Source organism: Trichosurus vulpecula, chromosome 2, assembly GCF_011100635.1.
Source record: "Trichosurus vulpecula isolate mTriVul1 chromosome 2, mTriVul1.pri, whole genome shotgun sequence".
Taxonomy (NCBI): domain Eukaryota; kingdom Metazoa; phylum Chordata; class Mammalia; order Diprotodontia; family Phalangeridae; genus Trichosurus; species Trichosurus vulpecula.
Genome location: NC_050574.1, coordinates 459,749,862 through 459,777,169, shown reverse-complemented (window position 1 = coordinate 459,777,169; position 27,308 = coordinate 459,749,862). Strand labels below are relative to the sequence as shown.

General features: G+C 37.2%; 1 protein-coding gene across 6 annotated transcripts in view; it reads left to right on the top strand.

The window, feature by feature from the left end:
* Positions 1–27,308, top strand: part of DMD (dystrophin) — a 1,925,924-nt gene that overhangs the window by 1,545,983 nt on the left and 352,633 nt on the right. For all 6 annotated transcript variants that reach the window (XM_036747778.1, XM_036747779.1, XM_036747772.1 and 3 more), the window contains 2 exons: positions 8,347–8,467; positions 9,118–9,386. In XM_036747778.1, the coding sequence (XP_036603673.1) occupies positions 8,347–8,467; positions 9,118–9,386 (390 nt within the window). The remainder of the gene's footprint in view (positions 1–8,346; positions 8,468–9,117; positions 9,387–27,308) is intronic.

Genomic DNA, 27,308 nt, shown 5'->3' with positions numbered 1-27,308 from the left:
CACTCTGTCTGCTCATCAAAGCTCACTTGGAAGGAGAGAAGGAAAACAAGAACTGTACAAAATTCTGCCTCCATCAAGTCTGTCTTTGACGGATTTTGTATTTGCAGATTTTTATTTTTCTTTGTCATACTGTTCAAGAACGCCATGAGCATTCTCCTTCTTTGTAGATATCTTGGTTTGTCAAACAGCAGTCTTGTTGGCTACTTTTAATATCATGGCAGGTTACTTCTCATCTTGGAATCTCTATCTTAGGTAGTTGGTGGGTTATTTCTTCTTCCCCAACCCCCTACCAATTACCAGCTGGTTTGCCCTCCATTTTAGAATTCTCACACCTTTCTTTGAGTCAGGTAAAGGAACGAACATCCCATTAAAATGGCAAAAGTTGAAACTGTGATCAAATGTAGTTCATTTTCACCTTACTTTTCCATAAACTTGCTAATTCACACAAAACCATAGGTAGTCTCACCCCACTTGTCAGTGAAGATTTATAGCCAAGATTTATAATAAAATCCTATTTTCAGATCTACTGTTTATGGGAAAAATGAATAGTCAAACATCGGTTACACTGGAGGAAGGAAATATGGTGCATAGAAGCAAAATAGATAATTTCCACAACCAGGCCCAGAATATAGTACCAGTGCCCAGAGCAGTGTTCTTGGCCGTGAGAATATATTGATATTTCCAAAGTCATATGAGAAAGAAAGTACCCTCCTTAATTGGAATGATTCTGAGGATTCAATAATAAAACAATATTAACATGTAATAAAATGGCACTAGAAATAACTGAAGCTAAAGTGTGCTTTAGCAAATACAGAATCATTAGAACAAGAAACAACTTCGGAGGTCATCTAATCCAACCCTTTCATTTTACACGTAAGACCTAGAAAGGTTCAGAAACTTGCCTTGAAAGATCACATAGAAAATCTGGGAAGCAAACCTAAATCCTCTGTTGCCAAGTATGTTGGTTTTTTACACTGTTCCATGATGTCACTAAATTTTGTGTGTTGACACTAGAGTACCCTGACTCCTGATTTTTGTTATTTGCCTAATGAAATCAATTAATACTGTAATATCGTCCCATTCAAAAAACATTCTTTTTAAATGGACTTCCACTGTTTTACTTGAGTAGTCACTAAAGTGATATTTACTACATGTCTCCTTCTGTGATTAACCTAGGGAGAGGTGAAAAGAAGGAAATCATAAAGGTAATTTCTTGTGAGCCTATCAGAGATCCTATGTTTATCCAATTCTCTTTTTGTCCTCCCTAAAATCCAAATGGAGATTAAGTACTACTGATGGGAACCCTGTAGGAAATTATTTTTTGTTTGGTTTGCATTTTTACTGATGAAATTGTTTGTCATTAGATTTTCATCTTTTAATTTAAAATCTCTATAATCCCTTCCCTGGAAAAATTAAGAACACCTTCAAAGATCCCTGAGAATTTCTGGTTAAGATTTAGATAGAAGTAATCAAAATATACATTATTAAAACAGTGGACAGAAAGCCATTATTGCATGGGTGCTGTTGACAAATGGAAAGGCTTGAATAAAGTAGTTTACTTGTTCTTCTGTCAGGCCATATATTATGCACATTCGATTTCCTCTGAAGTCACCAGAAAGTGAGAAAGAAGTTCAGAAACTCAATGAAATTATCCTGAAATCATTGACTGCAAATTATGCATTCATTTAGTCTAATTCTAGTATCAATGTTGGCCTGCTTTCTTTGGGCATACTTCAGGCTGTGTATTAGCTTCCTGCAATTCCTTGTCATTGAGTATCATTTGGAAACCAAATGAGAAGAATTAAATTCAAAAACACATGCCAAGTATAATATGAAAAGTACTTAATTCTGAGCATTTTAGTTCCTAGTTTTATGTCAAATCAGCAACCTAGTCCAGGGTATCCTAATTCAGTTGAAGAATCATCAAATCTTAGAATTGGAAGGGACCTCAGAGGTCATCTAGCCCAGCCTTTTCTATAGAAGAATCCCTCTTAACACATCCCCAAATTTCACTTGAAAATCTTCATTGAAAGAGAATCCACTACTTCCCAAAGCCACATATTCTACTTTTGAGGCACCATAATTTTTATCCCCTCTGACCTTATATCTAGCCTCTCTGTAATTTTCCATCCATCACTCCTAGTTATGGCCCCAGAGTCAATCAGAATAAGTCCAATCTGTTGGGGGGGCAGTTTGTTGTTTGGTACTGGTAGTGGTGGTGGAGATTGTTCCCCTGGTTGGCACTATACCAACACCCCCATAAGGCTGCAGTGTCCAGAGGAATTCAGTTGTGAATCAATCCAAAGTATGGTTCAGTTCTACTCCTGGCAGAAACCTAAATTTCTAAGAATAAGCCAGAACTGACCCACTTATTACCAGGAAGTCCTTGTGATTAGATAAGATCATAAGTATGATGGTTGTTAAGAAGATCCCAAGGGTCCAGTTGTGGCCAGACCAACTTTGGGAACATAAGTCAAACATGATATTACTTTTTTGTGCCTATGTCCTAGTAATGTCATCGTGGTCATCATCATCATTTTCTTCTTCTTCATTATCAGAGCTAGCATTTATATAGCATTTGAGTATAAGTTTTGCAATATTGTTCATATGTTATCTCATTTAATCCTCACAATATCTCCACAATTATGTGATTATTATCCCTATTTTATAGATAAGAAAGGGGAAAGAAACAGAAGTTAAGTGACTTGCCCAGGGTCATACAGCTAGTAGAGGAGATGAGACTTGAGCTCAAGTCTTCCTGATTCCATCGTCTAGTGGACAGAATGATAGGCTTAGAAAGGACGTAGACTGTCATCAAACCATCAATTAAAAAGCATTTTAAAAGCACCTCGTGTGCACTAGGCATTATGCTGGGTGGCAGAGGTGCTAATGTAAAATTGAGTCTCTCCTTTGGAGGATTTTACATCCTACTGGGAAAGATATAACATATTACAGGTAAGCCAATATAGGATATGTGTAAAGTAAATGCAAAGTGATTTTGGTGAAGGACACACTAATAACTTCCATCTGGTTCGATCCCCAATTGTCAAACTATGATGCACTAAGACTAAAGGAAAAATCATATGTATTAAAATGCTAAAGAAGGAAATTTTACAATTTCCATGATGTAACCCATCCCTGTATTTTAACCAATAATTTTATGTCATTGTATCAAATTAGAATTTTTCTTATTATTAGCTTAAGTGGTCAGTGATCATCACCTTATTTTCAACATTTCCTCTAAACACACTGGCTTTCTATTGTTACTCTTGCTGGCTAGCTATATTTGACACTGTTATACTTTTATTTTTATTATGGAGTGAGTGAAATACAAGGTATATTAATTTTTGATTATAGTATTGTGACATGCCTTCATAACCCATCAAGCTCATATTCGGTTCTACCAGCCCACTCTTTATCAAAATCCTGTCCACCCTCCTCCTAGTGTCCCTTGTGCCAGGAATTGACACGCCCTTCACTTCTTACATCTCTGTTGACAAGGTTTCCTTCCTTCAAGGTTCAGACTTCTTCTCTTCTAAGAAGTCTTCATTGATCTCCCACAAATCTCATCTTTGTTTACAACTCTCTTCTGATAAATAGTAAACAGGAAAGAGATAACCCTTTTTCCTCTCTCTCCAGCTCCTTGCCCTTCATGGTTTTTTCTCAGGCAAGGCAAGATTGAGCTTCTAGGTTTGTTTGTTATTATCGTTGTTTTTAATTTTTCTCCAGTCTTCTGATTCCCTTAAGCATTCTGTCTTGGCTTTACATTTCTTCTTTCATACCTTAATACTTTCTCAAATATTTCTGGAAAGGAACATCTCTCCTATCTGACCCTTCATTCCACCAATCCTTATTTCCTTCAAATGCTTTCTTTTTCTCAAATGAACATTTTTGTCTGTGAAATTTCTTATTTTGAAGGCAAGTGTGATATGTTAAACTCTGTTAGGAATTTCTGGTCTTGCTACCATACCAATATCTCATTTTTTATGTTTCTCTTTCTCGTTCTCTCCATGAATTTCAGTTGTGAATTTGGTGTTCGTTTGTTGCCTCTAATTCTGTTGGGCACAATTGCCCTACCTATTTGACAACAACAAATAAAAATAAGTTACAAGTGAAATTTTCTTAATAAGGTAGATACATCCCTGCGATATGCTGCTTCCTCATCATAAACTTCTCCATCCCACCGCTGACATCCCAGTGGTAAAAGTCCTAGGAGAGGCATAAACATGAATTTGACAATGGGAATGAAATTGTGAGCCTAGGCAGACGGAAGGATAGTGGTGCTCTTGAAAGTAATAAGAAAGAGCAGAAGAGGGGAGTGTTTGGGGGCAAAGATAATGAGTTCAGTTCTGTATTTGTTGAGATTCAGATGCCTACAAACATTGCTTTCCATAAAATATTAGGGGTTTGTGTGTGTCTATGTGAATTCTACATGTTAGAATTCAGAATATGAAGGGTTTTCACTACTATAATTTTTAATTGCTTTTTACATAAATTCATTGTCTAGACAACCTGATTTCTATAGTTAGAAAAAAAGAGTGCATGAAATTTATGTTACATAGAAGACTGACCTCAGAACGTTTTATTCTTTTAAGTGAATGACCCTAAGCCTTATACACTTGAAATTATCTACCAAGAACTTTATCTGTCTCTTCAAGAAACTTAAGGAGAAGGGAGCATCATATAGAATCATACTTTTTAGTCTTTATTTTCTATGTAAATATAGATAATGGGAAATACAACTGTGAGAGCATTAGCTATCTTTTTATTCAGCATTCAAAACAGCATGAGCTTCAGGTTCCAAGTATTGGTTAATGCCTAGGAGCCAACAAGCAATTTCTTGTATATGTATATTCTAAAAATTTATTCAATAAAGGTTTTATCTGAGAAGTACACATAACACCCATTTACAAAATCAGAAGCCTGGGTAACATTTTGCTTTTTAACAATTAATGGATAACTTATTATGAAAAGAAGCTTAACATTGTATTTCGTTGTTTTTAGTAATGTTCCCTTATAGCTCTAATCCCTTAGCTTTCCTTCTTTCTAAGGCACAATATGATGCTTTGTGAAATGTTGTTTGAGTCAAATACCTTCGTTAAGTAAATAGCTCAAAACCATCATATACTTCACATTGAGATATCTAGTTTCTTAATTTGCAGAACATTCCTATGCTATTGCACTAGGAACTGTTGGCTGAACATTGTCACAGGGCTCCTTAAGAGCTAAGCTTTCAAGAGTATCATCTTCATTCTTCCATTCCCATTGGGCCATTTCTCCCTTTTAGGGAGACAGCATAGACTGTGTATTAAGAGCAGTCTTCAGAATCAGGAAGACTTGTGTTCAAGTCCTCCATCTCTTCCTCTTGGGGAGCCGCCTGTGTGCCCCATTGATAATTTGACTCATAGAGGGAAGAAAAGGGGTTAGATCAGAGAACCAGCCTTGAGCCTTAGTTGTGGCCACCCTTATAAACATCAGGCTTGAATCAGAGGAAGAAGCCACCACCTAATTAGAACTCTTCAGTTTCATGATTTCCAAGGCATTAGCTCCTCACAACTCTTGCTTTGAGTGTTTTCCTCCTACCTCACAGTTTGACAGCCAGCTCAGAGATGCATTATTATATGAGGGGCATGACTCTTCTTGAGCAGATCTTGCATTCCCTGAGAAGCCTGGCACCTATGTATGACTGACATGCCTACAACCACAAGCCAATGAGTTTCAGTCAGTAAGGAGATGATAATGACATGGATGTCTATAGGCAATGACAGATCCATTTTTGGTTTTTCTTTATGTTCTGATCCTTGAGTAATCATGAGGAAGTTATGGACTTTTGGGGACTAGATAGGTCAAGAGGGCCACCAAGAGAAAGGGGAAGGTAGGTAAGGAAATGAAGGGAAATGAAGGAAAGGAGATACTGAAAAAAATTATCGCCAGAGCTCTGTGTGTGTATTTAAATATTCCTTGTCATTTCTAAATCCTTTTTCAGTATATATTCAAATTAATTCTCAGTGAAACAATAAAACAGTGACCCAAAGGCTATGAGAAAAGGTGACCAAAAGAATAATTGATCTATGGCTTCTCATTAACCATATTGGGCCTCAGTTACCCAGACTTAAATGAAGGGAGAGGTCTGGCTACCTCTAAAGTCCTTTTGAGTGTTAGGATCCATGATTCTGTGAAACGTTCTCATAATTACTACCACTAAAATATTTAAGACCATTATTCTGGGTTAAGTTTTCACATTACTCTAGGGATTTTTGGTGTTGTTTGTGGCTAATAAAATGCACTTTTAGTTTCTCCAGAAAGGCTCTTTAAACCATCAGCAACTCTATTTGACCTTTTCGATACTAAAGATTGTTTGTTTTCTTTTTTTCTTCTAAATGGCACAGGCTCCAGAAGGAGTCAGGAGACTTGAACTCTTTTCCTGGTTCTGCTGCTAATTCACTGTGTCCTGTTGGGCAAATTACTTAACCTCCCTGGGTTTCGTCTATAAAATGACAAGATTGGAATAGATGATCTCAAAAGACCCTTTTCATCTTTAAAGTTGTATAAGTTCATGAAATAATAATGCTTAATTATTACATGATCTCATCTATAAAGTGAGAGGATTGAAACAGAGACTCACTATTTCTAATTTGTATGATCTCCTTACCTCTGGTGCTGTAACTATGCCTTGTCCCCAAGCTTCACCTGAAATCCTCTTCCCATGGTGCGTTCTCATCACCATAAACAGACTGCTTTGATCAAAGATATGCCAGCTCTTACTCACTACAATATCTGCCACTCCTAAATGTCCTGTTACTTCTGAGAATACCACCATCCTCCTGGTCACCTAGGCATGAAACTTAAATGTCATCCTTAACTCTCTCTCACCACCACTCCCCCATTTCCATTTTGATGCCAAATCCTGCCAATTTTACCTTTGTAACACCTCTCATATACATCCCTTATCTCCTCTGACACTGCCACCACTGTGGTGCAGACCCTCATCATGCCTCATCATTTCATGCCTCATAACTATTGTAATAGCTTCCTGGTTTGTCTCCCTATCTCAAGTGTCTCCCCACTCCACTCAGCTGTCAAGTTAATATTTCTGAAATACAAGTCTATCCATGCCATCTTTTATTCAATAAACTCCATTGGCTCTCTCTCTCACCCCGGAGATCAAATATAAAATCTTTTGTTTTGCATTCAAAAAACCTTTTTACTACCTGATCCCCTTCTAATTTTCCAGTCTCTTACACCTTACTCCCAGGACATATTTTGACATCTAGTGATACTGACCTCCTTGCTGTACCTCAAGGGCTTTAGACTCCAGGCATTTTACTGGATTACTCTTCCTCCTCATCTCTGACTCCTGACTTCCTTCACTTCCTTCAATTTCTAGCTAAAATCCCATCAACTACTAAAAGCCTTTCCTGATCCTCCTTAATACCCATCCCTTCCTTCTATTGATTATCTTTAATTCATCCTGTATATGTCTTGCTTGTATGTACGTAGTTGTTTTCACATTGTCTCCCCGTTAGACTCAGCTTCTTGAAAGCAGGGACAATTTTTATATTTCCTTATATACCCAGTGTTTGACACAATGGCCTACCACGTAATACATGCTTAATAAATGCTCATTGACTAACTAGTGGAAGTGATGGCAAGTTTCCTATCAGATTTAGCTGTTCCCCACAACTCCTGGGAACTTCTTGGGAAAATCTCCTGAGTGCAATGTCTATTGGTGTATCAGAAATGTACAACGCTCACTCTCTACAATACAGAGAAAGTTTTTATGGTGGACAGTGAGAGATCTAAGGGTAGCTTTGGCTTCTCAAATGTTACTGCAAGCAGAGTTTTGCTTCTATTTTATTCCTTCAATCTTAAGCCATATCTTTTTTTTAGTTACAGTTGAAAAACATGTGTGTGTGTGTGTGTGTGTGTGTGTGTGTGTGTGTGTATGTAGAGATGAGATGAGAATATAATCTCAGGTGACAATCCGGTAATCCCTTGGGTTTTTATAGTGTGTTATATTTTTGTTTATTTTTTAAGGCTCCATTAGGCTATATTTGTATCTCTTTTTTGTTAGACATGTTGCAACCTACATCTCAAGTCTGCCAGTCACATTAAAGGAAGAACTCTTATCTTAAATGAAAAGATATTAGCATAGGGGAGAGTTTTCTAAAGATTTCCTTATTGTCAAAATGTTTTTTAGCCTTAGCCTTCCTCCCTTTTGGCACCAGTCAGTTTGCCTAAATATTAGAATCAAAGGTTGACCTGGTAATATCATAAACACCAGTATGAGTTGGTAGTAAAAGCCTATGGCACCAAATTTGTACTGCTTTTTGTTTGGTTTCACAGGCCTTCAAGAGAGAGTTGAAAACCAAAGAACCTGTAATCACGAGTACGCTTGAGACGGTGAGAATCTTTCTTTCAGAGAAACCTTTGGAGGAACTCGAGAAGCATTACCAGGGGCCCAGAGGTAATTGAATGTAAAGATGTAATAACATATTGATAAAAGGATCAGCAATGACTTAGAGATCCATAAATTCTTGATTCCTATGTCAGAAGAGCTTATATTTTCCAGGTTAAATTTCACTGTGTAATCAATTCAAATTAAACACTATAGATGAAAAGAATCAGAAATCTTAATCTCCAATGTATAAACATGTGTGCACATTTCTAAACAAAATTAGAAATCCTCTTATATACAAATAGCTAAATATTTTTTTTAAAATGAGAAATAACTGTGGTTATTAGAGAGAGTTCTACTGTTATAGAGACTATAAGCTAATTACCAATTTAAAAAACTAATCCAAATGAATTATTATTTGACCCAAACATCATTCCCGTCAGTTAGCTCAGCAGTCTAATTGGATCTTTGAAGAAACAAGATAAAGTCAAGCATGAGACCAATGTAAAGTGTAAAAAACTCAGCAAGGATTCTTTGTACGTTATAGTCTCATAGTTCCAAAATTATGCTGTGACTTCTAAAACAGTTATGTTAAAGCAGCATTCCTACCTCTTGTTGTAAATGTTTCCTTTTATCTAATATGAACTATTCAATGCTATTTTAAAAACACCGATGTAATAAAGAATTTGGCCTAACAGCTTGTTATATTACAAATTTAGAACTGCCTCCTGAGGATAGGGCCCAGAATGTCACAAGACTCCTGAGAAAGCAAGCCGATGAGGTCAACACCGAATGGGAAAAATTGAACCTGCACTCTGTTGATTGGCAGAAGAAGATAGACGAGGCCCTAGAAAGACTACATGAACTTCAGGAAGCAATGGACGGATTGGACCTAAAATTACGTCAGGCCGAAGTGATCAAGGGCTCTTGGCAGCCGGTGGGAGATCTACTAATTGACTCTCTGCAGGATCACCTAGAGAAAGTCAAGGTATGGCATGCTACTTATCCTCCTCATTTGGAACCATCCAAAGGAATTCTAATCTGAGCTTCAGTGCAAATTCTTCACCTCACACTCCTAAAACTGAAAGAAGCTTAAAAATACAAAATCCATTCTTTTTTAAAAGTTACCGAATCTTCTTGAATTTTAAATTACCCATGGGCAATTATGATGGCCAATATATAGCCCTACCTATGATGTTTCTGAAACATATAGAGATATGGTATATAGTAGTAAAATCACAGTCCTAGGATTAAGCATGCATGGTCACTAGTCCTGAGTTTGCCACTAACTAAACAGTATGACCTTGTACAAGTCACTTTCTGGACTTGAACTATGTCTTCACTTTCTGCAAGAGGGCTTTCCTGGTCTCTTCCCCTAGCTTAAGATGTTCAGAACCCTATAAAGTGAAGCAAATCATAATAAATAGCATAACATGCATACTTTCTTCTGATCTCAGACTATGAAGTTCAACTCTATGGGATTAAAAATCTTTTAACCTTAGATTCTAGCTTTCTAATAACTCTGTTCTTTTTGTCCATGATTTTGTCCATGATATCCTTATCGATTTGTTTCTGAAGTCACCATAACTCAACTGAAAGAAATACCAAACTTTATTTGACAATATAAACATTCTGTTTTCTATTTTAAAAACCAGAATGCTGTGCTTTGAAAATTACATCTTTTATACAGGTCAAAATTTTGATGAGGATGTTTCTTTTTTAAAATTAGAATTTTTAAAAAGTTAATAGACATTTATTATCTTTCTCTTCTCTCCCAACATTAAAGAAGGAGAGGGAAGGAAGAAAGCAGGGAAGGAGAGAAGGAAAGGGGAAGGGAAGGAAGGAGAAGAAAAGTATTCCTAACAAATGTCCATAGTCAAGGAATGAAAATTCCCTCATTGGTAATGTCCAAACATGTATGTCTCATTCAGAAATTTGAGTCCATCACCTGTCTGTCAGGAGGTAGATAATGAGCATCATCTAAAGTCCTCTGGAATTATGGTTTGTCCTTTCCATCGATCAGAGTGCTATAGGCTCTTGAAGTTCTTTTTCTTTATAACGTTGTTCTCATTGTATAAATTGCTCTTCTAATTCTGCTCACTTCACTTTGTTTTATTTCATATAGTTCTTCCTGCTTTTACTGTCTGTTTCATAATTTCTTATGGTACAATAATCTTCCATTTCATTCAGGTACCTTAATTGTTTAAACTTTCCCTTGTGGGTGGATACCCTCTTGTTTTTTAGATTTTTGCTACTATGAAAAGACATGGGTCCTTTTCCTCTTTCTTTGATCTCTTTAGAACATAAGTTTTGTGATTGTATTGCAGAACCAAAGGGTGTGCATGGTTTGGTGACTTTTTGAGAAATAGTTCTAAACTGCCTTCCAGAATGATGAGACCAATTCACAAGTCCACCAACAATGCATTAGTGTCTGTTTTTTTCCACAGTTCCTCCAAAAATGTCAACTTCATCTTTTGTCATCTTTGCCAATTTGATGGATATGATTTAGAACCAATGCGTATATTTCTAAATGGCCCCAAATAAATCAGTATAACTGACAAATATGACATCTACATCTTGTTGTTGTTTTTAAAGCATTGATGACAAAAGATTTCTTTAGAACTAATTGTAGAAACAAGCTTTATAGGACCAAGGATTTCATTATCTTTTGTTTACCTGCTTCATTTTAAAAAATGAAGCAGACATTGGGAGAGATAAAACATTGTCCTAAATGTCTTATGCTATATACTTAAAACTCATCACATTGCAAGCCTGCTTCTTGAGGAACTACCACATCTATGTAGGCCTGGGGATAACAGAATGCATGCGCCAACTTACTGTGTCAGACATCAGTTAAATTGGTGATGTGCTATTCCCTACAGCTTTTCAAAGCTGCCTATTCTATGTCCTCTGCATCGTACATTTTGAGACTTTCTGGTACTACAACTTTTGGTGGTAATTAAGTTTAGGGTGTAGATCATATCCACCAAGGGGAAAAGAAGAAACCACCAGAATAATTTTTTTATTTATTATTTATATATTTGTATAAATATAAATATATTTAATTTAGCTATTGAGGATAGAACTGCTAATGCACTTTTTAATTTCACTTTTTTTAGTGGGGAAAGTAAGTATCTCACTGTACCCCTACCTTAGTCATACCACATCAGGAGCATTATGGTCGATTAAGGGTATAACCATTTAGGAAATATATAGTGTGCATCCCATAGAGCAGTGGTTCTTGAAATTTTTCATCTCAGGACCAACCCCCTTACACTAAAAAATTATTAAGAACCCCCTCCAACAAAGAGTTTTTATTTATGTGGTGTGTTATCTATTAATATATGTCATGTTATAAATGAAAATGTCTTAATATTATTATGAAAACAGTTGGACTGCCTGAAAATATCTCAGGGATTCCCCCATTATCCCTAAACCACACTTTGAAAATTGCTGCCATAGACAGAAACCTCTACAGTATGGTAATTAGAGGCCATGACACATAAGGAATGGTTGCAAGGACTGGGATGAGATATGTGAATAAAAGAAAAGTTGAGAGAATGTGATAGCTGTCTTCACATTCACTGGAAGAATTAAGAGCAATGGGGAAGAGGATACAAAGGGATAGAAGAGATTTCATCTACATATATGGAAAAAAATAATAAAGTTGCTTTGGAATTGGTGAGCTCAAAAAGCATTGAGGTCTCCATTATAAGTGTCTTCAGACAAAGAATTCCTGCTCAGGTATGAGTTGGGTTAGATGGCCTGTGTAGTCCCTTCCAGTTTTGTGATCATTTGCATGACTCTTTGTGCCTTAGCCTATTCCAGCATTGAATTAAAAACAGGACCTCTTCTGGAATCATCTCTTTAAAATATTAGCACAATAGAGAAAAGATATCTGCATGAGACATACTGAGGGCTTTTAAAAAGAATGAGAACATGACTTTCAGATTAAAAAGTAATCATTTCGGTTACTCAACAGTCACTGTGCTTTAAGTAGGAGATTTGGGTTCTAGGCTTTGTTCTGCCATTAATTCATTTGGGCCAATTCTCCGGATTATAGATTTAGAGCTGAAAGGAACAACTGAGCCCATCAGATTCAACCCTCTCATTTGCTAATGGCTTAAAGAGGATGAGTAATTCCCAGGGTCATACGTACAGTAGGTGTCAGAGCTGGCATATGGAACTAAGCCCCCTAATTATAATTCCAACACATTTACGACTTGATCATAATATCATCTTGCTTTAACATTCTATTATGTAGTATATGCATCCATCCATCCATATATACATATGTATATAATATATAGTATGCATAATATACATATATAGTATTATGCATTAGTTAACAGAACCATAACTTGCCATTTCTGTCCTTAGAAGGGTACCCTGTGTTAATTATCTTCAATTTATATTGTATAATGGTTGTTTTTACATAGTGGTTTTAAGGCTGTTTCCCCCACTAGACTTCAGAGCAGAGACTATCTGTTGCCTTTTTTAATTTGCTTGTCTCTCCAGTGCTTAGCACAGTACCTGATATATAGCAGGTATTTAATGGTACTTAATACATACTCACTGATTGACCTTGCTTAGAGTGGAAGGAGATACCCCAAGACACTGTGGGGCTATATGGACAGATTACCAGAGGCGGTTCAGCTAGGAAGGAAATCATGTTTGCTTCTTATTTTAGCTGATTATTTTTGCTAAAGAGGTTCTCAGTTCAGTTGTTTTTATGTCCCTGTCGGACCTTTTCAATGCTGGCACCTGGAAGAGAGGGGGAAGTGGAGTCTTGTTGCCTTGTTATACCTGTGGTTGTTACCTTTGATAAAGTCTTTAAGTCTCTGGGTTATGAGATCTTTTTCTGGAGATACTTTTATGTTCCAGGCAACATGATTTGATCCCCAGTATATCTGAATATATATTAAAGAAGCTTTACATTAAACTATAAAGTATAGAATGGAGATTAAGTTATTGCTGACATAACTTGCAAGCAACGGTAAGAATGGCTTCCTGGAAAAAATCTTTACTACCTACTTTATACTGGTAGAGATGGGAGAGCTCTGGCCTGAGGTCTCATGCATTCCTTCTCATTTTTAGCGCAGTTTATAACACCGAAAGTCCTGAATTATGACAAGAATGCTAAATTAGTTCCTATCCCCAAAGAATCAGATTTGAGATGGTGCTGTGTGTCTAAGTAGTAGCTACCGCCCTTTGTGTAAGAAGAACCTGAATCTACCCCTGTATTCCCATAATGCCTTTAGCTTCTGAAAAGGCAGCCCACAGTAATTGTTTCTGACATCTGCTTAGCATACTTTGAAGTGTATATAAGTTCCTTTTCAGTTTCATTTGAACTCCAGCTGTCTTCACCAAAGTCTATAATCAATCTGAATTAAGTTGTCCTACTTCTCTTAATAAGTTTCTTATTAAGTTCTGCATTGGCCTCTTAGTGAGCCTTAAAGCTAATTCACGTAGAATTGCCGTTTTCTACTCATTCATTTGTCAGCCCTCCAAATCCCAACTAAAAACAATCAGAAAGACTATTAATTTGCTGCTTCATAAACAACTTATTCAAAAATATATGTTGCAAGAAAGCAAATGATGTAAGACAATGAGTGAGGAGGAAGGAGACGGTAGCATATAATAGATTTTTTTAACTCAAAGGAAATGCCTTCCAAATTTAAAACAAACATTTATTCAATAAGAGAAACATCCTTCTAGTCCTTCCAATTATTTCATAAATGATTTGATAGCTAAGTGAACTTTATTTAAAGATAGGAAATCTTTGGAACAGTTATAGACTGTGAACATGTCCTTTTTATTGTCAAACTTATTTCAATTTGGACCTCTTTGCAGATAAAGAGCTTTGCAGCATTTGTTTTGATAGACTGCAACGAACAGAGGCACCAGAATATGCTACAAATGTTACTCAATGAAATGACAGCCGTACAGCAACTCTTTTAGTCATGAGCATTTAGGAGTTTGCCGATAATCAAAATGTTCAGTTAATGAATCCATCTGATATTATTTTTCTCAAGAGGTGTTTCCTTGGGCCTTGAAATTCCCTGCCTACAACATCACCCAGGCTTCCATTTGAAAACAATAATCTCAAAGAGTTCCCATTTAATAGAGCAACTCTGGAGAATTGGCTGTATTAGAATCTAGACTAAGCACTTTGGGTGCGGGAAGAGACAGTAATAAATGCTCCCTGGTCCTCCAGAGACACTGTCTGACAATTATAGACTACTCCAAACCGAAATTAAGTAACATATCATTAGCATTAAAGGATTTCAGATCTCAAAATGGTATTGTTATAATCTAGTATCCAGAGAGGTCTGATCTCATTATAAAGTGTGAATGTTTAATTCACTGCATCTGTGGTATTTAGTAATGGAGTCTTCGTTTTCCTGGGAAGGTTTTTATATAACAAGAAACTGAGAGATGAAGCATCTTTATTAAATTCTATGTATAGAGGCATTGCATTAACCATACACAGTCCTAAAATGCTAGTGATATTTAGCAAAAATGCTACATTTGCTTAGAAAATGGCGGCTCCTGGCCTACTTTCTTTTTAACTCTCTCTTAGCATTTACCAAAGATGCTCAAGTTTCAAGTTTATCACTGAGCCATTCTTCCACAACCAGAACAACAAGGCATAATTTAAGAGCAAATAACCCAAGAAGTAGGTGCCAGATGTGCTGTCATGCCCTGCAATTACATTTTTCACATTTATCCATTTAACAGTGGCACCAATATCATGCCTCAGATAACCTCACATTAAACAAGTTAAGCAATGACACTGAGGAGTGGTTGCCAGTAAGCCAGCACTCTGGATGTGATGGAAAAGTAGATCTGTATATTGCTAACAAAACAAATCAAAACAAAAATCTCATTTTGGAAAGGAAAGATAGCTTTTTTTAGGATAAAAAATTTGTCCTTCCCCAAGATAATGGTTTTTTTAGTGCAATATTTTTATGTGCCTTATTCTGTAAGAGTTAGAGGAGTTTTTACATAAAAAAAATTAGTTCTGTGTTTGATTCTTCCATCATTTTCAATTTTTCTGTTTTTCTGGGCCATGTGAAACAATTTTATGGTATTCACTTTCAATTAAAAATAATGTTAAACAAATCAACATGATATTCAAATAAGTGTATTTAAAAAATGGACTAAACTTATAGAAACCTGTCCAATCTTCTAGATCTGAAACTATATTTTTGGTTGCGGAAATGGCATTTCACATAGGAACTTTAAAATCAATAATGATTTCTTCTTTAAATAGGGAGACTGGGGGTAAATCCTTTAATCTTTCTGAGCCTCAGTTTCTTCGTTGGTACAAGGAAGATCATGCTTGCGTTATTTTCTTCATACAATCATTGTGAAGAATGTGCTTGTTAAACTGTAAAGTACCATGTGCAGTGCTGTCATCCCCGTCCTTATTACTGTTCTTTACCAATAAACTACACAACACTTCCCTCCTTACTTTACGGGAAAAGATGTCTGAAAAGGAGAGTAAATTGGGGGACCGATTCCATGAAGTTAGGGTCCCTGTCACAGGATTCACTGAGCAGCTAAAATCTAAAATCACTACCTCTAGAAACTATTCAGGTGCCATTGTGAAAATCCTCCCACGCCCAGATAACTTCACGACAACACAGCCATCAGCCTAGCAAAGGCCCTCTTTACCCATAACGTGGACCATTGTAATAACCTTCTCATTGGTCAAATCTCTCCACCACCACCCCAACCCATCACCCACTTAGCTGTCAGTGATTTTCCTAAAGCTCAATCTGACCATGTCACTGGCTATTTGATAAACTCCACTGATGTCCTATTTAACTCTAGGGGCCAATATTTCTCATCTTTATCTCATCATTTAAAATTTTCTTTTCTATGTGTAAGTGCTATTATGTACATAATCATTAGTGTCGTGATATGTGCATATACTGTATAAATAAGTCACTATGTGCATATGGCTTCTACATAATCAGAAAGGTTCTATTGATGGGTTTGCTTAATCAGAAAAGTCTGAAGACTAGTACTCTAGAACAGTTTTTTTTTTAATTTTTTTATTTAGTTTTCAGCATTGAATTTCACAAGAGTTTGAATTACAAATTTTCTCCCCATTTCTACCCTCCCCCCCATTCCAAGATGGTGTATATTCTGGTTGCCCTGTTCCCCAGTCAGCCCTCCCTTCTGTCACCCCACTCCACTCCCATCCCCTTTTCCCTTCCTTTCTTGTAGGGCAAGATAAATTTCTACACCCCATTGCCTGTGTATCTTATTTTCTAGTTGCATGCAAAAACTTTTTTTTTTGTTTTTGAACATCTGTTTTTAAAACTTTGAGTTCCAAATTCTCTCCCCTCTTCCCTTCCCACCCACCCTCCCTAAGAAGTCAAGCAATTCAACATAGGCCACATGCATATCATTATGTTTAACCCTTCCACAATACTCATGTTTTGAAAGACTAACTATATTTTGCTCCTTCCTAACCTATCCCCCTTTATTGAATTTTCTCCTTTGGCCCTGTGCCCTTTCAAAAGTGTTTGTTTTTGATTACCTCCACCCCCATCAGCCCTGCCTTCTATCATCCCCCCCTTTTTTTTAATCTTCTTCCTCCTTTTTTCCTGTAGGGTAAGATGCCCAAAAGAGTATGTATGGTATTCCCTCCTCAGGTTAATCTTCTCTTCCTACAGAACTACTTTTTCTTGCCACTTTTATGCTAGATAATTTACCCCATTCTATCTCTCCCTATCTCCCTCTCTCAATATATTCCTCTCTCATCCCTTAATTTGATTTTATTTCTTTTATTTTTCTTCCCTTCATCTTCAACTCACCCTGTGCCCGCCCTCCCTCTCTCTCTCTCTCTCTCTCTCTCTCTCCATATATATATATATATATATATATATATATATATATATATATATATATATATATATATATGTATACACACACACATATATATGTACACATACATATATACACACATACACACTCACATATGCGTATATATACATAAACATATATATATACACAGACATATATATATGTGTATATATATATATATATATGCATATTCCCTTCAACTACCCTAATACTGAGGTCTCAGGAATCATACACATCATCTTTCCATGTAGGAATGTAAACAAAACAGTTCAACTTTAGTAAATCCCTTGCAATTTCTTTTTCTTGTTGTTTTTCTTGATTACCTTTTCATGCTTCTCTTGATTCTTGTGTTTGAAAGTAAAATTTTCTATTCAGCTCTGGTCTTTTCACTGAGAAAACTTGAAAGTCCTCTATTTTATTGAAAATCCATGTTTTGCCTTGGAGCATGATACTCAGTTTTGCTGGGTAGGTGATTCTTGGTTTTAATCCTAGCTTCTACATTAAGAGATCGAAGGGCTTGGAATACGATATTCCGTAGAACAGTGCTTCTTAAACTGTGGGTCTCAGCCTCTTTGGAAAAAATAAAAGGTTTCTGAATGTGCAAAGACCAAAACTTAATTAAAAATCAAACATATAATCCAAGCTATTTCTGATAGTACCTGCCCCTGTTGCACAACTTTATGACAACCTTGGTTCTGACCACAAAGCATATGCACTTTGCATTGCTCAAGCCCTCAGGCCGCACAACTGCCAACAAATGTAGAGGGAACATGAAAAGGGATCTGGAGTGGAAAAAGTTTGAGAAGCCCTGCTCTAGAATATAATATGTGTGCCTAGTACCCCCAAGAAATGGAAACAGATAGGTCTAAGAGGGTTTGGATGGATTCATGGATGATAAGTCCCTAATCAGCTGTTAAGGGACTTCTTTCATCTATAAAATTAGGGCATTGAACTAGATGGCCTCCACAGGCCCTTTCCATTATAATAAGCTGTGAATGTGACCCTGGACAAGTTACTTAATTCTCTGTGGCTTAATTTCCTCATCTGTGAATGATGGGGTTGGACTCATTGTCCCTACCTTTTTGTAGTGTGATCTGTGAAAGCTAGCCCTGGTCTGGGAGACTGAAGACTCCATTTCTAGTTTTGTCACCAACCAGTTCTGCCACTGACTGTATAAAAGAATTTGGACAAATCAATATACCTCCCTCCACCTCCTCTTTGAATGAAAGCAGCTGGATAAGTTTCCTTTCTGCTCTATCATGTTATAATTCCAAGAAGCTTCCTGTGAAATAATTATCTCATGCAAAATTGTTGCAAGGAGAAAGGTAGAGTGCTGAATTTGCAGTCGGGAGACCCGGCCTCAAACCCTATCAATAAGGTCATAGATCATAGACTTAGAGCTAGAAGGGACTGGGGAAGCCATCGGGTCTAAACCTTTCCTTTACAGAGGGGGAAACTAAGGCAGGCAGAGATTAAATGACTGGGCTTAACCTCTATTTGTCTGTTTTCTCAACTGGAAAATGGGACTAACACACGGCCCCTAACTTCTAAGGTTCTCAATTCAATAAACATTTATTGAGATTCTATTATGTGCCAGGCGCTGTGCTAAGCACTGGCTAATGTTTGTAAAGAACCTTGTAAACCTTAAAGTTCTGTGTAAATGCTGGTTATCATTATTATTGTCGTATTGGCTGGACTGGGGACACATAGATGGTGTCCGAGGTCGAATTCAGGTCTTCCTGACTCCAAAGTCTGCAGACGCTTACTGGCTATGTGACCCTGAACAAGGGACATAATTCTCTGCTTCATTTCTTCCTCTGCAAAGTGATGCAATTGGACTCATTGGCCTCTAAGGTGCCTTCCAGCTTTAAATCTAGGATCCTCTGATCTTTAATCCAATGGTTCTACTTAGATTAAGTGCAGGTTAAATTGTTAAATTATGGTAGAATAAAGTTATAAATGTTAATGCATTATCAATACACATGAAGACTATTTCATTACTATGGGTTTTATTCATAATACTTATGGCTTGTTAAAGCTCCCACAGAATGGTTGACGCTTGAACTTAAAAATCAGCTAATCTGTGTAAAAGGGGAATATGTAACTGCAAAGATAGATATTTTTCCATTTTAAAAATTATTTTATGTTGAACTTGCTCTTTTTTTCCTATGGGCAAGGGATCGTCAGAATGCTTTCCAAATGTAATCTTTTTACAGCTTTAGCTTGCTTGTATTCCTAGCTATTATAGACACAGAAGGCCCATTTAGGTGTTCTACCTATCATGCATGCAGATTCAGTAATCATGTTTTTACCACCGCATAAGCAAGGCAATGAGTGAAATAAAATGAAGTTAGTAGGCTTCTATGCTAACATACGGTAGTAAGTTAGGAAGCTTGTGGAGTAAGGAGTAGAATAATCAATAAGGTGACGGGGTTTGTTGAAACAACAACACATTTCTGCCAAGTGTTCCTTTATTTTCTTACCTTATATGATTTGAACATTAACATGTTTAGTTTGGGGCCTAAAGGTCAGTGTTTTGAAACTCAATTGCAAATCATTCAGGAATATTACCAAATGAATAGCCTTAGGAACTAAATCCTCCCACCATTTGTAGCCCTATCATTTGGTCTCACATATTTTCTTGTCCTGGTGAGATACCCTCAGTTAGGAATCTCCCTTGTTGGGATACCAAAGAGATGTAGCCCAGTCAAACAAGATGGTAGTCCCTGTCAGAGATGAACCTGAAAGATGGAGTGCAAGTGGTGGTAGGAGAAACTGGAGGATGTTTTGCACATAGAACAACGGGAAATGGGCTAAGAGGAAGCAACAACAATGTTGACAAACTGGACTAACATACCATAAATACATAAAAAACCCACAGTAATCACTCTTTAAAGAAACTGCCATCATGCCTACTTGGTAGACCTTGTTATAGAATTAACAAGTTATCCACTAGTTACATCCTGTTACATTAAGAACAGAATTTAGTAAAGCAGCATCATTGGTCACTTAACCCTGTTTGCCTCAGTTTCCTCATCTGTAAAATGAACTGGAGAAGAAATGGCAAACCACTCCAGCATCTCTGCCAAGAAAACCCCAAATGGAGTCCCAAAGAGTTGGACATGACTGAAAAGGACTGAACAACAACATAGTTAGTGGAAGTCTAGGGGTGGGTAGCTACCCTACTTCTCATTTGCCTTTCTTCATTTTGCTTATCTTCTCTTTGCACTTTCTCACATGCTTGGGGATTTTGTTCTGATGAGATAAAATTAATTTTTAGAGAAGTAGGGAGTCAGTTAGTAACTCATTTAACTCTCTGTGCTTGATCGTAGAGGGTCTGTTGAAACATTTCTAGATGAATGGCCAGATGTAACCTCTTGCCTGCAGTGGCTCCGTCAGGTTTGGGTGATCATCACCTATTTTTCTTCTGCAGCCTCTGGGGTATACTACAGCTTTGACTGGCATGGCCTCAGTTTCAATTTCCCTCATCCATCGGGACAGTGGCTAACGTTGTGGGGACTGGAATGAACTAGAGACAGAATCCATAGTTAGCAAAGTCAGTATGTTCTTGGTGAAGAACTGAATCTATTAATATGGGCATGGGAAAATAAGGTAGTCCATTAATACAAGAGATATATATGATATCACAGGGAAAGTGACTCTTTGAAATGAATGCGTACATCCAGTTTTCCTGTTGGATTTCAGGGAGATGCAAAGAACAAGTGAATTTTGACTTGAAGTAGAATGAAAAGGAAGTACTAAGTTCTTGGTCATAAAAGATGAGGCCAAGAAATCTGTGAAGTCAAAAGGCCCTTTTGAGGAATAATCAAGCTCTTTTGACAAAAGAGGGAATAAAAGGAGCCATTTTTTTTCCAAAATGACAACTGCTACTGAGTTGGCATCTTTGGAATACTGTCAAATGGGTCAAAGTCTATTGAAAAAAAGTAAGCATTGTTATATTGTATCGGGGGCTAAAGAAGTTGTGCTGGATTCTCAGCTGGGTCCTTCCACACAACGACGGCAACAGTGGTTTATGTAGTACCTACTATGTGGCAGACATTGTGCTAAGTGCTTCACAAATAACAACAATTTATATAGTACCTACTATGTGCCAGACACTGTGCTAAGTGCTTCACAAATAACAACAATTTATATAGTACCTACTATGTGCCAGACACTGTGCTAAGTGCTTCACAAATAACAACAATTTATATAGTACCTACTATGTGCCGGAGTGCTTCACAGATAACAAGGATTTATATAGTGCCTACTATGTGCCAGACACTGCTAAGTGCTTCACAAATAACAACAATTCATATAGTACCTACTGTGTGCCAGACACTGTGCTAAGTGTTTCACAAATATCAATTTCATTTGATCCTCACAACTATCCAGAAAGGTAGGTGCTGTTACTCTCCCCTTTTTGCAATTGAGGAATCTCAGGCAGACAGAGGTCAAGAGCCTTGCCCAGGCTTACACACTTGGTAAACATCGGAGGCTAGATCTGAATGTGGGTTTTCCATACTCCAGGCCTTGAACTCTATCCACTGAGCCACGTAGCTGCTCCGTTAATATCTTATATGTTTGCACATATCAGATGATGACATGGCAGAGCCAGGGATAGCAAAAGTCCTAGATGGTTACTTGGAAGGTCTTACTGCCCACCAGTCATGGAACAGTTGAATTATGGCCATCTGACCATTGCCTGGGAACATATATGAGAGTTCCAATGTACATACAAGTGTGCCTAAGATGATTTTTTCCCCCAATGGGTGAAGGCAGGGTTGATGTACAGGATAGTCAACAGAACCTAAATATACAAATTTCATTGTTCCTTCTGATGAAAGTGAAGATGAGACTGAAGTAGCTATGACATTTTTCATGTGGAAGAGGGAATTTAGGGGTGCCCTATTTCAGAAACCCCTTATTTTAGGTTCAAAAACGTAGTATCTAGCGATCAGCTCTGGCTTTAAGATGTATTCAGTTTTAACACAAACTATAAACAGGGGCCTGCCAGACCAGATCCTGTGCTATTTGTTTGTAGATAAACTATAGATATTCGAAGTTCTAGCATTTGGTATGGATGGTCATTAGCCATTGTTATCCCAGAAGATGGTATTACTATACTTTAAAGATTGTCTTTATAGCCAGCAGTTCCTTTTTTCAGATATTATAGATCTGCTGCATTTCTCTTTTCCTACAGGAAAAGTAGGTACAGGGTCATAATAGGCTAGTTTGTGAGTCTATATATAAGAAGAGAGGCCCCCAGGCAATGGGAGTCTGGGTATAATGAGATGCCATGGCATATCTCTTCTTTGATTTCTGGGGTACCTGTTTGGTGTATATAGCCATAAGAATACCATGTCCGTGAGCAGAACCTACAATCAATGACCCTCCAATAATACCCTAGAAACCATTCTAAAGGTAATTTATAATTTTGGGAGCCCATGTCTACTTTCTGATGATCCTTCCTAACTCTCTGATAACCTCTTTCAGATGCCTAAGAAATTCCATTTTTTTCTATCGAACAATACATTTTCTAACTTTGTTTAGACACTGTACTCAATAAGATTGGCCACACACTATGGACTAATTGAATGAGTTTAAATAGATTATACTTCCATGATGTCTTCGAACTGGGAGACAAAGTTCACTAAATGCTACAATGTGGTGGAGGTCCAAAGGGATTCATATTGCTGGAACTAGGTCTAGATGGCTATAATACATTTGTCTCTCTGTTGGGTACAGGTTAGATTCTATGTTACACCATTTTCACCAAAATCGACCACATTCCACCAAGGTCCAGTTTGATGGAAAACTATGGCCTGCTCCAACTGATACAGGAGGCCAGAAATAAACAGAAGATGGTCTTAGTCTATGATGATGAAGCCATTAAGGATCTGATGATATCACACCCTTAGATGGCTGCTGCCATCTTGAGGGGACAGTAATCTGAACTTCTTTTGATGTTAATGTCCAAGAATTCAGGGAGGGTTCTGTTCTTGTCTCATGTCCTGTGAAGTAGTAGATAATGTCATTAGGGATGGGGGCCCCTGAAACTAGATTATTTATTCAATCTTGGTTACAGGAAGGTGTCAAAATACATGCTTCACCAATGCTAAAAACACCTTGGTTTCTAGATTTTAGGATTAATATAACTGGCAGTTACATGGTATGCCTAGAGGCACTGATGGAGACAGTGAGGGGAATAAAATATGATCTATTTGGATCATCAAGAAGTGGAGGGCCATCCTTAGAGAGTGGTAGCAATCCCAACCTGGACATTTTTATATTTGATTAGGTCAGATTGCCCCTCCCTACATTGACCCATGAGCATCATTAATTCATTCCATTAAGTATTTTGGCCAGGAATTCAGAAGGTGTAGATATCAGCTCTAGGAGAGCCTCCTGATTTCTCAATTGAGCATGAAAAGGATTATTAAAGACCCTCTGGACCTTCTAAGTAAAGACCTAGGGGCCACCTAACAGTGAGCTGTTTTGGTTTTACTCTCAGCAGTTTGCCCAACTCATGAGATGTGATAGTGTTTCTTATAGCTCAGGACCCTCCAAAGACTTTGGGATTACATGAACTGTGCCCATATGAGGTCACTCTCTCTCTTTGGTTGGTGACTACTACACCGGTTTTATTCTGAGGAAATGTCCAAAATAAAACAGGTGTATGTAGTGTTTAGGTTTCCCCAAATATGGGCAATTTGAAGATCTCCAATGCAAATAGCTCATTAGATGTTCCAGGGAATCAAACACACTTTGGGGTGGGGGAGGGTGGGATAGAAGTGACTGCAGAGCAATTATTCACTTTAATATGAAAATGCATGACTTATAGCAATAGGAGTGTTGGCAAGATTCAATTTCTTCCTCCCATCTGAGAACCCCAACCTCCATTAGTCCTTCATCTATAGGGTGCTGCTCCTCCTTCTTTTAGAAGGATAATACTAAGGAAATCCTCTGCTTTTAAGAATGCTGCTGTTTAAAAGCTTGAACTCAGCTCTCCAGCTTTGGGTTACTTACAAGGAAGGCAACAGCCAAAGTTAGTACTCCCTAGAAAATCTCTTTTCTGTGACTAGAAGGCTAGATTTTATGGTCACACTGCCCAGAGAACTTAAAATCCCCTTTCTAATATACAGGAGACTAGGGTTCAGTAAGAGTGTCTGAATTTCTTTCTAAGACCTGCCGTGTCCTTCTGTGTCGCTATCACTATCCCTGTGGAGGTAGTGAGGGTGGAGTCAAGGGAAAGCTCTTTCCCTTTGCTGTGCTCTAATAGACTCAAGGGTCTTCTTGAAAAGTGAAAAAAGACCAAACCAAGAGCTCACTTTTATAGTACTCAGAGAGGGAACCTCCTCAAAGCAGGATCCATATTCGTGAGCTTCAGTTAAGCAATCACCGAGTAGGTACCGCTGTTTCTGAAACCCAGTAAGTATAGCTCCTGTGGAAATGCAGATCCAAACCTCCCCCAAACAACAGTATAAACGCTACAGTATGTTGGCCTCATTAGTGGGATAGTCTTTGGGCCAGAGCTTCAAAACACCTTAATTAGAGCCAAGAAACCAGCAACTTGTCTGCATCTTTACTATTTCAATACAATCACTAGTAATTAATTTTATCCATGTTGGCAATATTTCCAAATGTTCAGATCTCAGTTCATCCATGCTTTTACTTCCTGTGTAGTTTTTGTCCATGTTCTGTCAGAAATCCTCCGTGATGGACCTACACAATACCTTCCTTGAAATCTTTTAATATTTAATGGGTAATTCTTTTGCTGCACGAGCAGCCCTCCTCCTTTGCAATGTCCGACTGTGTATTCTACTCCCAGCTGGGATGAGAAGATGGTTTAGGGTTTGCTGTGACCTGCACAAATCCTTTCCCAGACCATAAGGGTTACTCGTGATGATGGCAACTTGTACGTACCCAAGAAATAAAATAAAAAACATATTGTTATATTATATAATATTGTAATTGTGGCCGTACGTATAATAGGATAGGATAGGCTATATGATATGATATATATAGCAAGTAATATTATATTTATAATATGATATAATAAGTAATATCATATCATATTATTTTATAATTGTAGTCATACATATAATATTATATAACTGTATTATATTATGTTATATAATGTAAATAAAATAAATAAATAAGCTTGTGTACCCAATAAACCTTAATATCAAAAGAAATATAAACCACACAAATGGATATAAATCCTATTGATTTCTTGGCTTACAAAATGAATAAAATATTTTGTTTGAAAACACTCTGACACTTTATTACAAAAGTTGAAGGAAAAGATTTTCAGGGTTGTCAACTCATTAAAATTGCCTGGAGGTTGGTTGAGTATCAGGATGCAAGTTGTGTTTCAATGAAATTTTGGCCCAGTTTCATTTGTAGAAAAACTCAAAAATCTTTTCAATTATCTTCTGTGCATGCTAACCTTTTATATTACCCAAGGTAGGAACGATGCAGGGTGCATTTTTATTTAGTCAATGGGTATTTGTAATTTTTTGATGGCAAAATAATATAGCATTCACCTAAATTCCCTTCCAAGACCAGTGACAGGTTTTCATGGTACTTAAAAATGTGTTCTTGCTTACATCAGGGAAGGAAAAAATAGGAAGAGGCTAATATTAGATAAAATACACCAATTACTTCAATAATGATCAAGTTTTAAGAAATAATAGAGTCATCCATTGGTTTGGGATTTTTTTTTCCTCTCTGATGACTTCTTTGATCAAAATCAAAATATTGATTTTTCTCCTTGCTACAATAGTAACGAAATTTCTAGTAATACTTTTAAGTTTGCTGAAAAACCGAATGATGCAGTGAAGAGAGAGTCAGGGTCAAAGCTGATGATGGTCAAGTTCAAGGCTTACCTCTGGACATACTGGTACGAGACCTTGGTCGAGTTACTTATCTCTCAGGGCTCTAGGCAGTTCTCTAAGACTATAAATGCAGAGAAGGTGTCAAACTGTTTTGGGAGATGGAGTTTCCTCAGCCGGGTGTTCCCTTTAATAAGAAAATCACAAGTCCAGTCTTTATTCCTTAAGTCTGCTAGAAAAATTATATTTTCATATAATAATAATGATAGCTAACATTTACAAAGTACTGACTGGCTCCAAGCACTGTGCTAAGCACTTTACGATTGTTATCTCAGTTTATCCTCACGACATCCCTGAGTAGGTCTTTTTACAGAAGAGGAAACTGAAGCAGACAGAGATTGAGAGACTTGCCTGGAATCACACAGCTACTTAGTATATAAGGCAGGTCTTCCTGACTATAGGTTTAGCACACCATCCACTATACCAGCTACAAGCCTTGAGTCAGAAATCAGCAGAATTAGTAACTCACCAAATTTTGGAAAATTGTAAACTCACCTTTAATCCGTCACTTGATTGTGCTAAACTGAGTTTTCATGGATTAAAGAAAAGAAATAGATATATTAGATTGATATTTTCTACAAAAGAAAGAATATATCCAGATGGATATTTTGTGGTGTAGATATGATGAGATAAGCCAGAATAATATCTGGGAAGTGTATGCCAATTATGTGAGAAGAGAGAAGCATTTAGAACTCTGAGTTAACTTAACATATCTTAGGTCCATACTTATGTAAAGCATGTCACCATAGCAAACACTCACACACATGTGCACACACAGAGGCATATGCACAATTTACTAACTAATGAAAAACTCTTACAAATGGCAGTAAATACTTTAAGTAAAAAAAGTAAATATTTTCTTTTGCTGCTCCTTGCTGTCATTTGGTTGTATTTCAGTTGTGTCTGACTCTTTATGACCTCATTTGAGGTTTTCTTGGCAAAGATACTAGAGTGGTTTGCCATTTCTTTCTCCAGATCATTTTGCAGATGAGAAAACTAAGGCAAACTGTTAAGTGACTTGCTCAGGGTCACACAACTAGTCTGAGGTCAGATTTGCGCTCAGGTCTTCCTGACTCCAGGCCAAGTGCTCTATCCACTGTGCCACCTTGCTGTCCTCGTTTCCTCCTTGGATT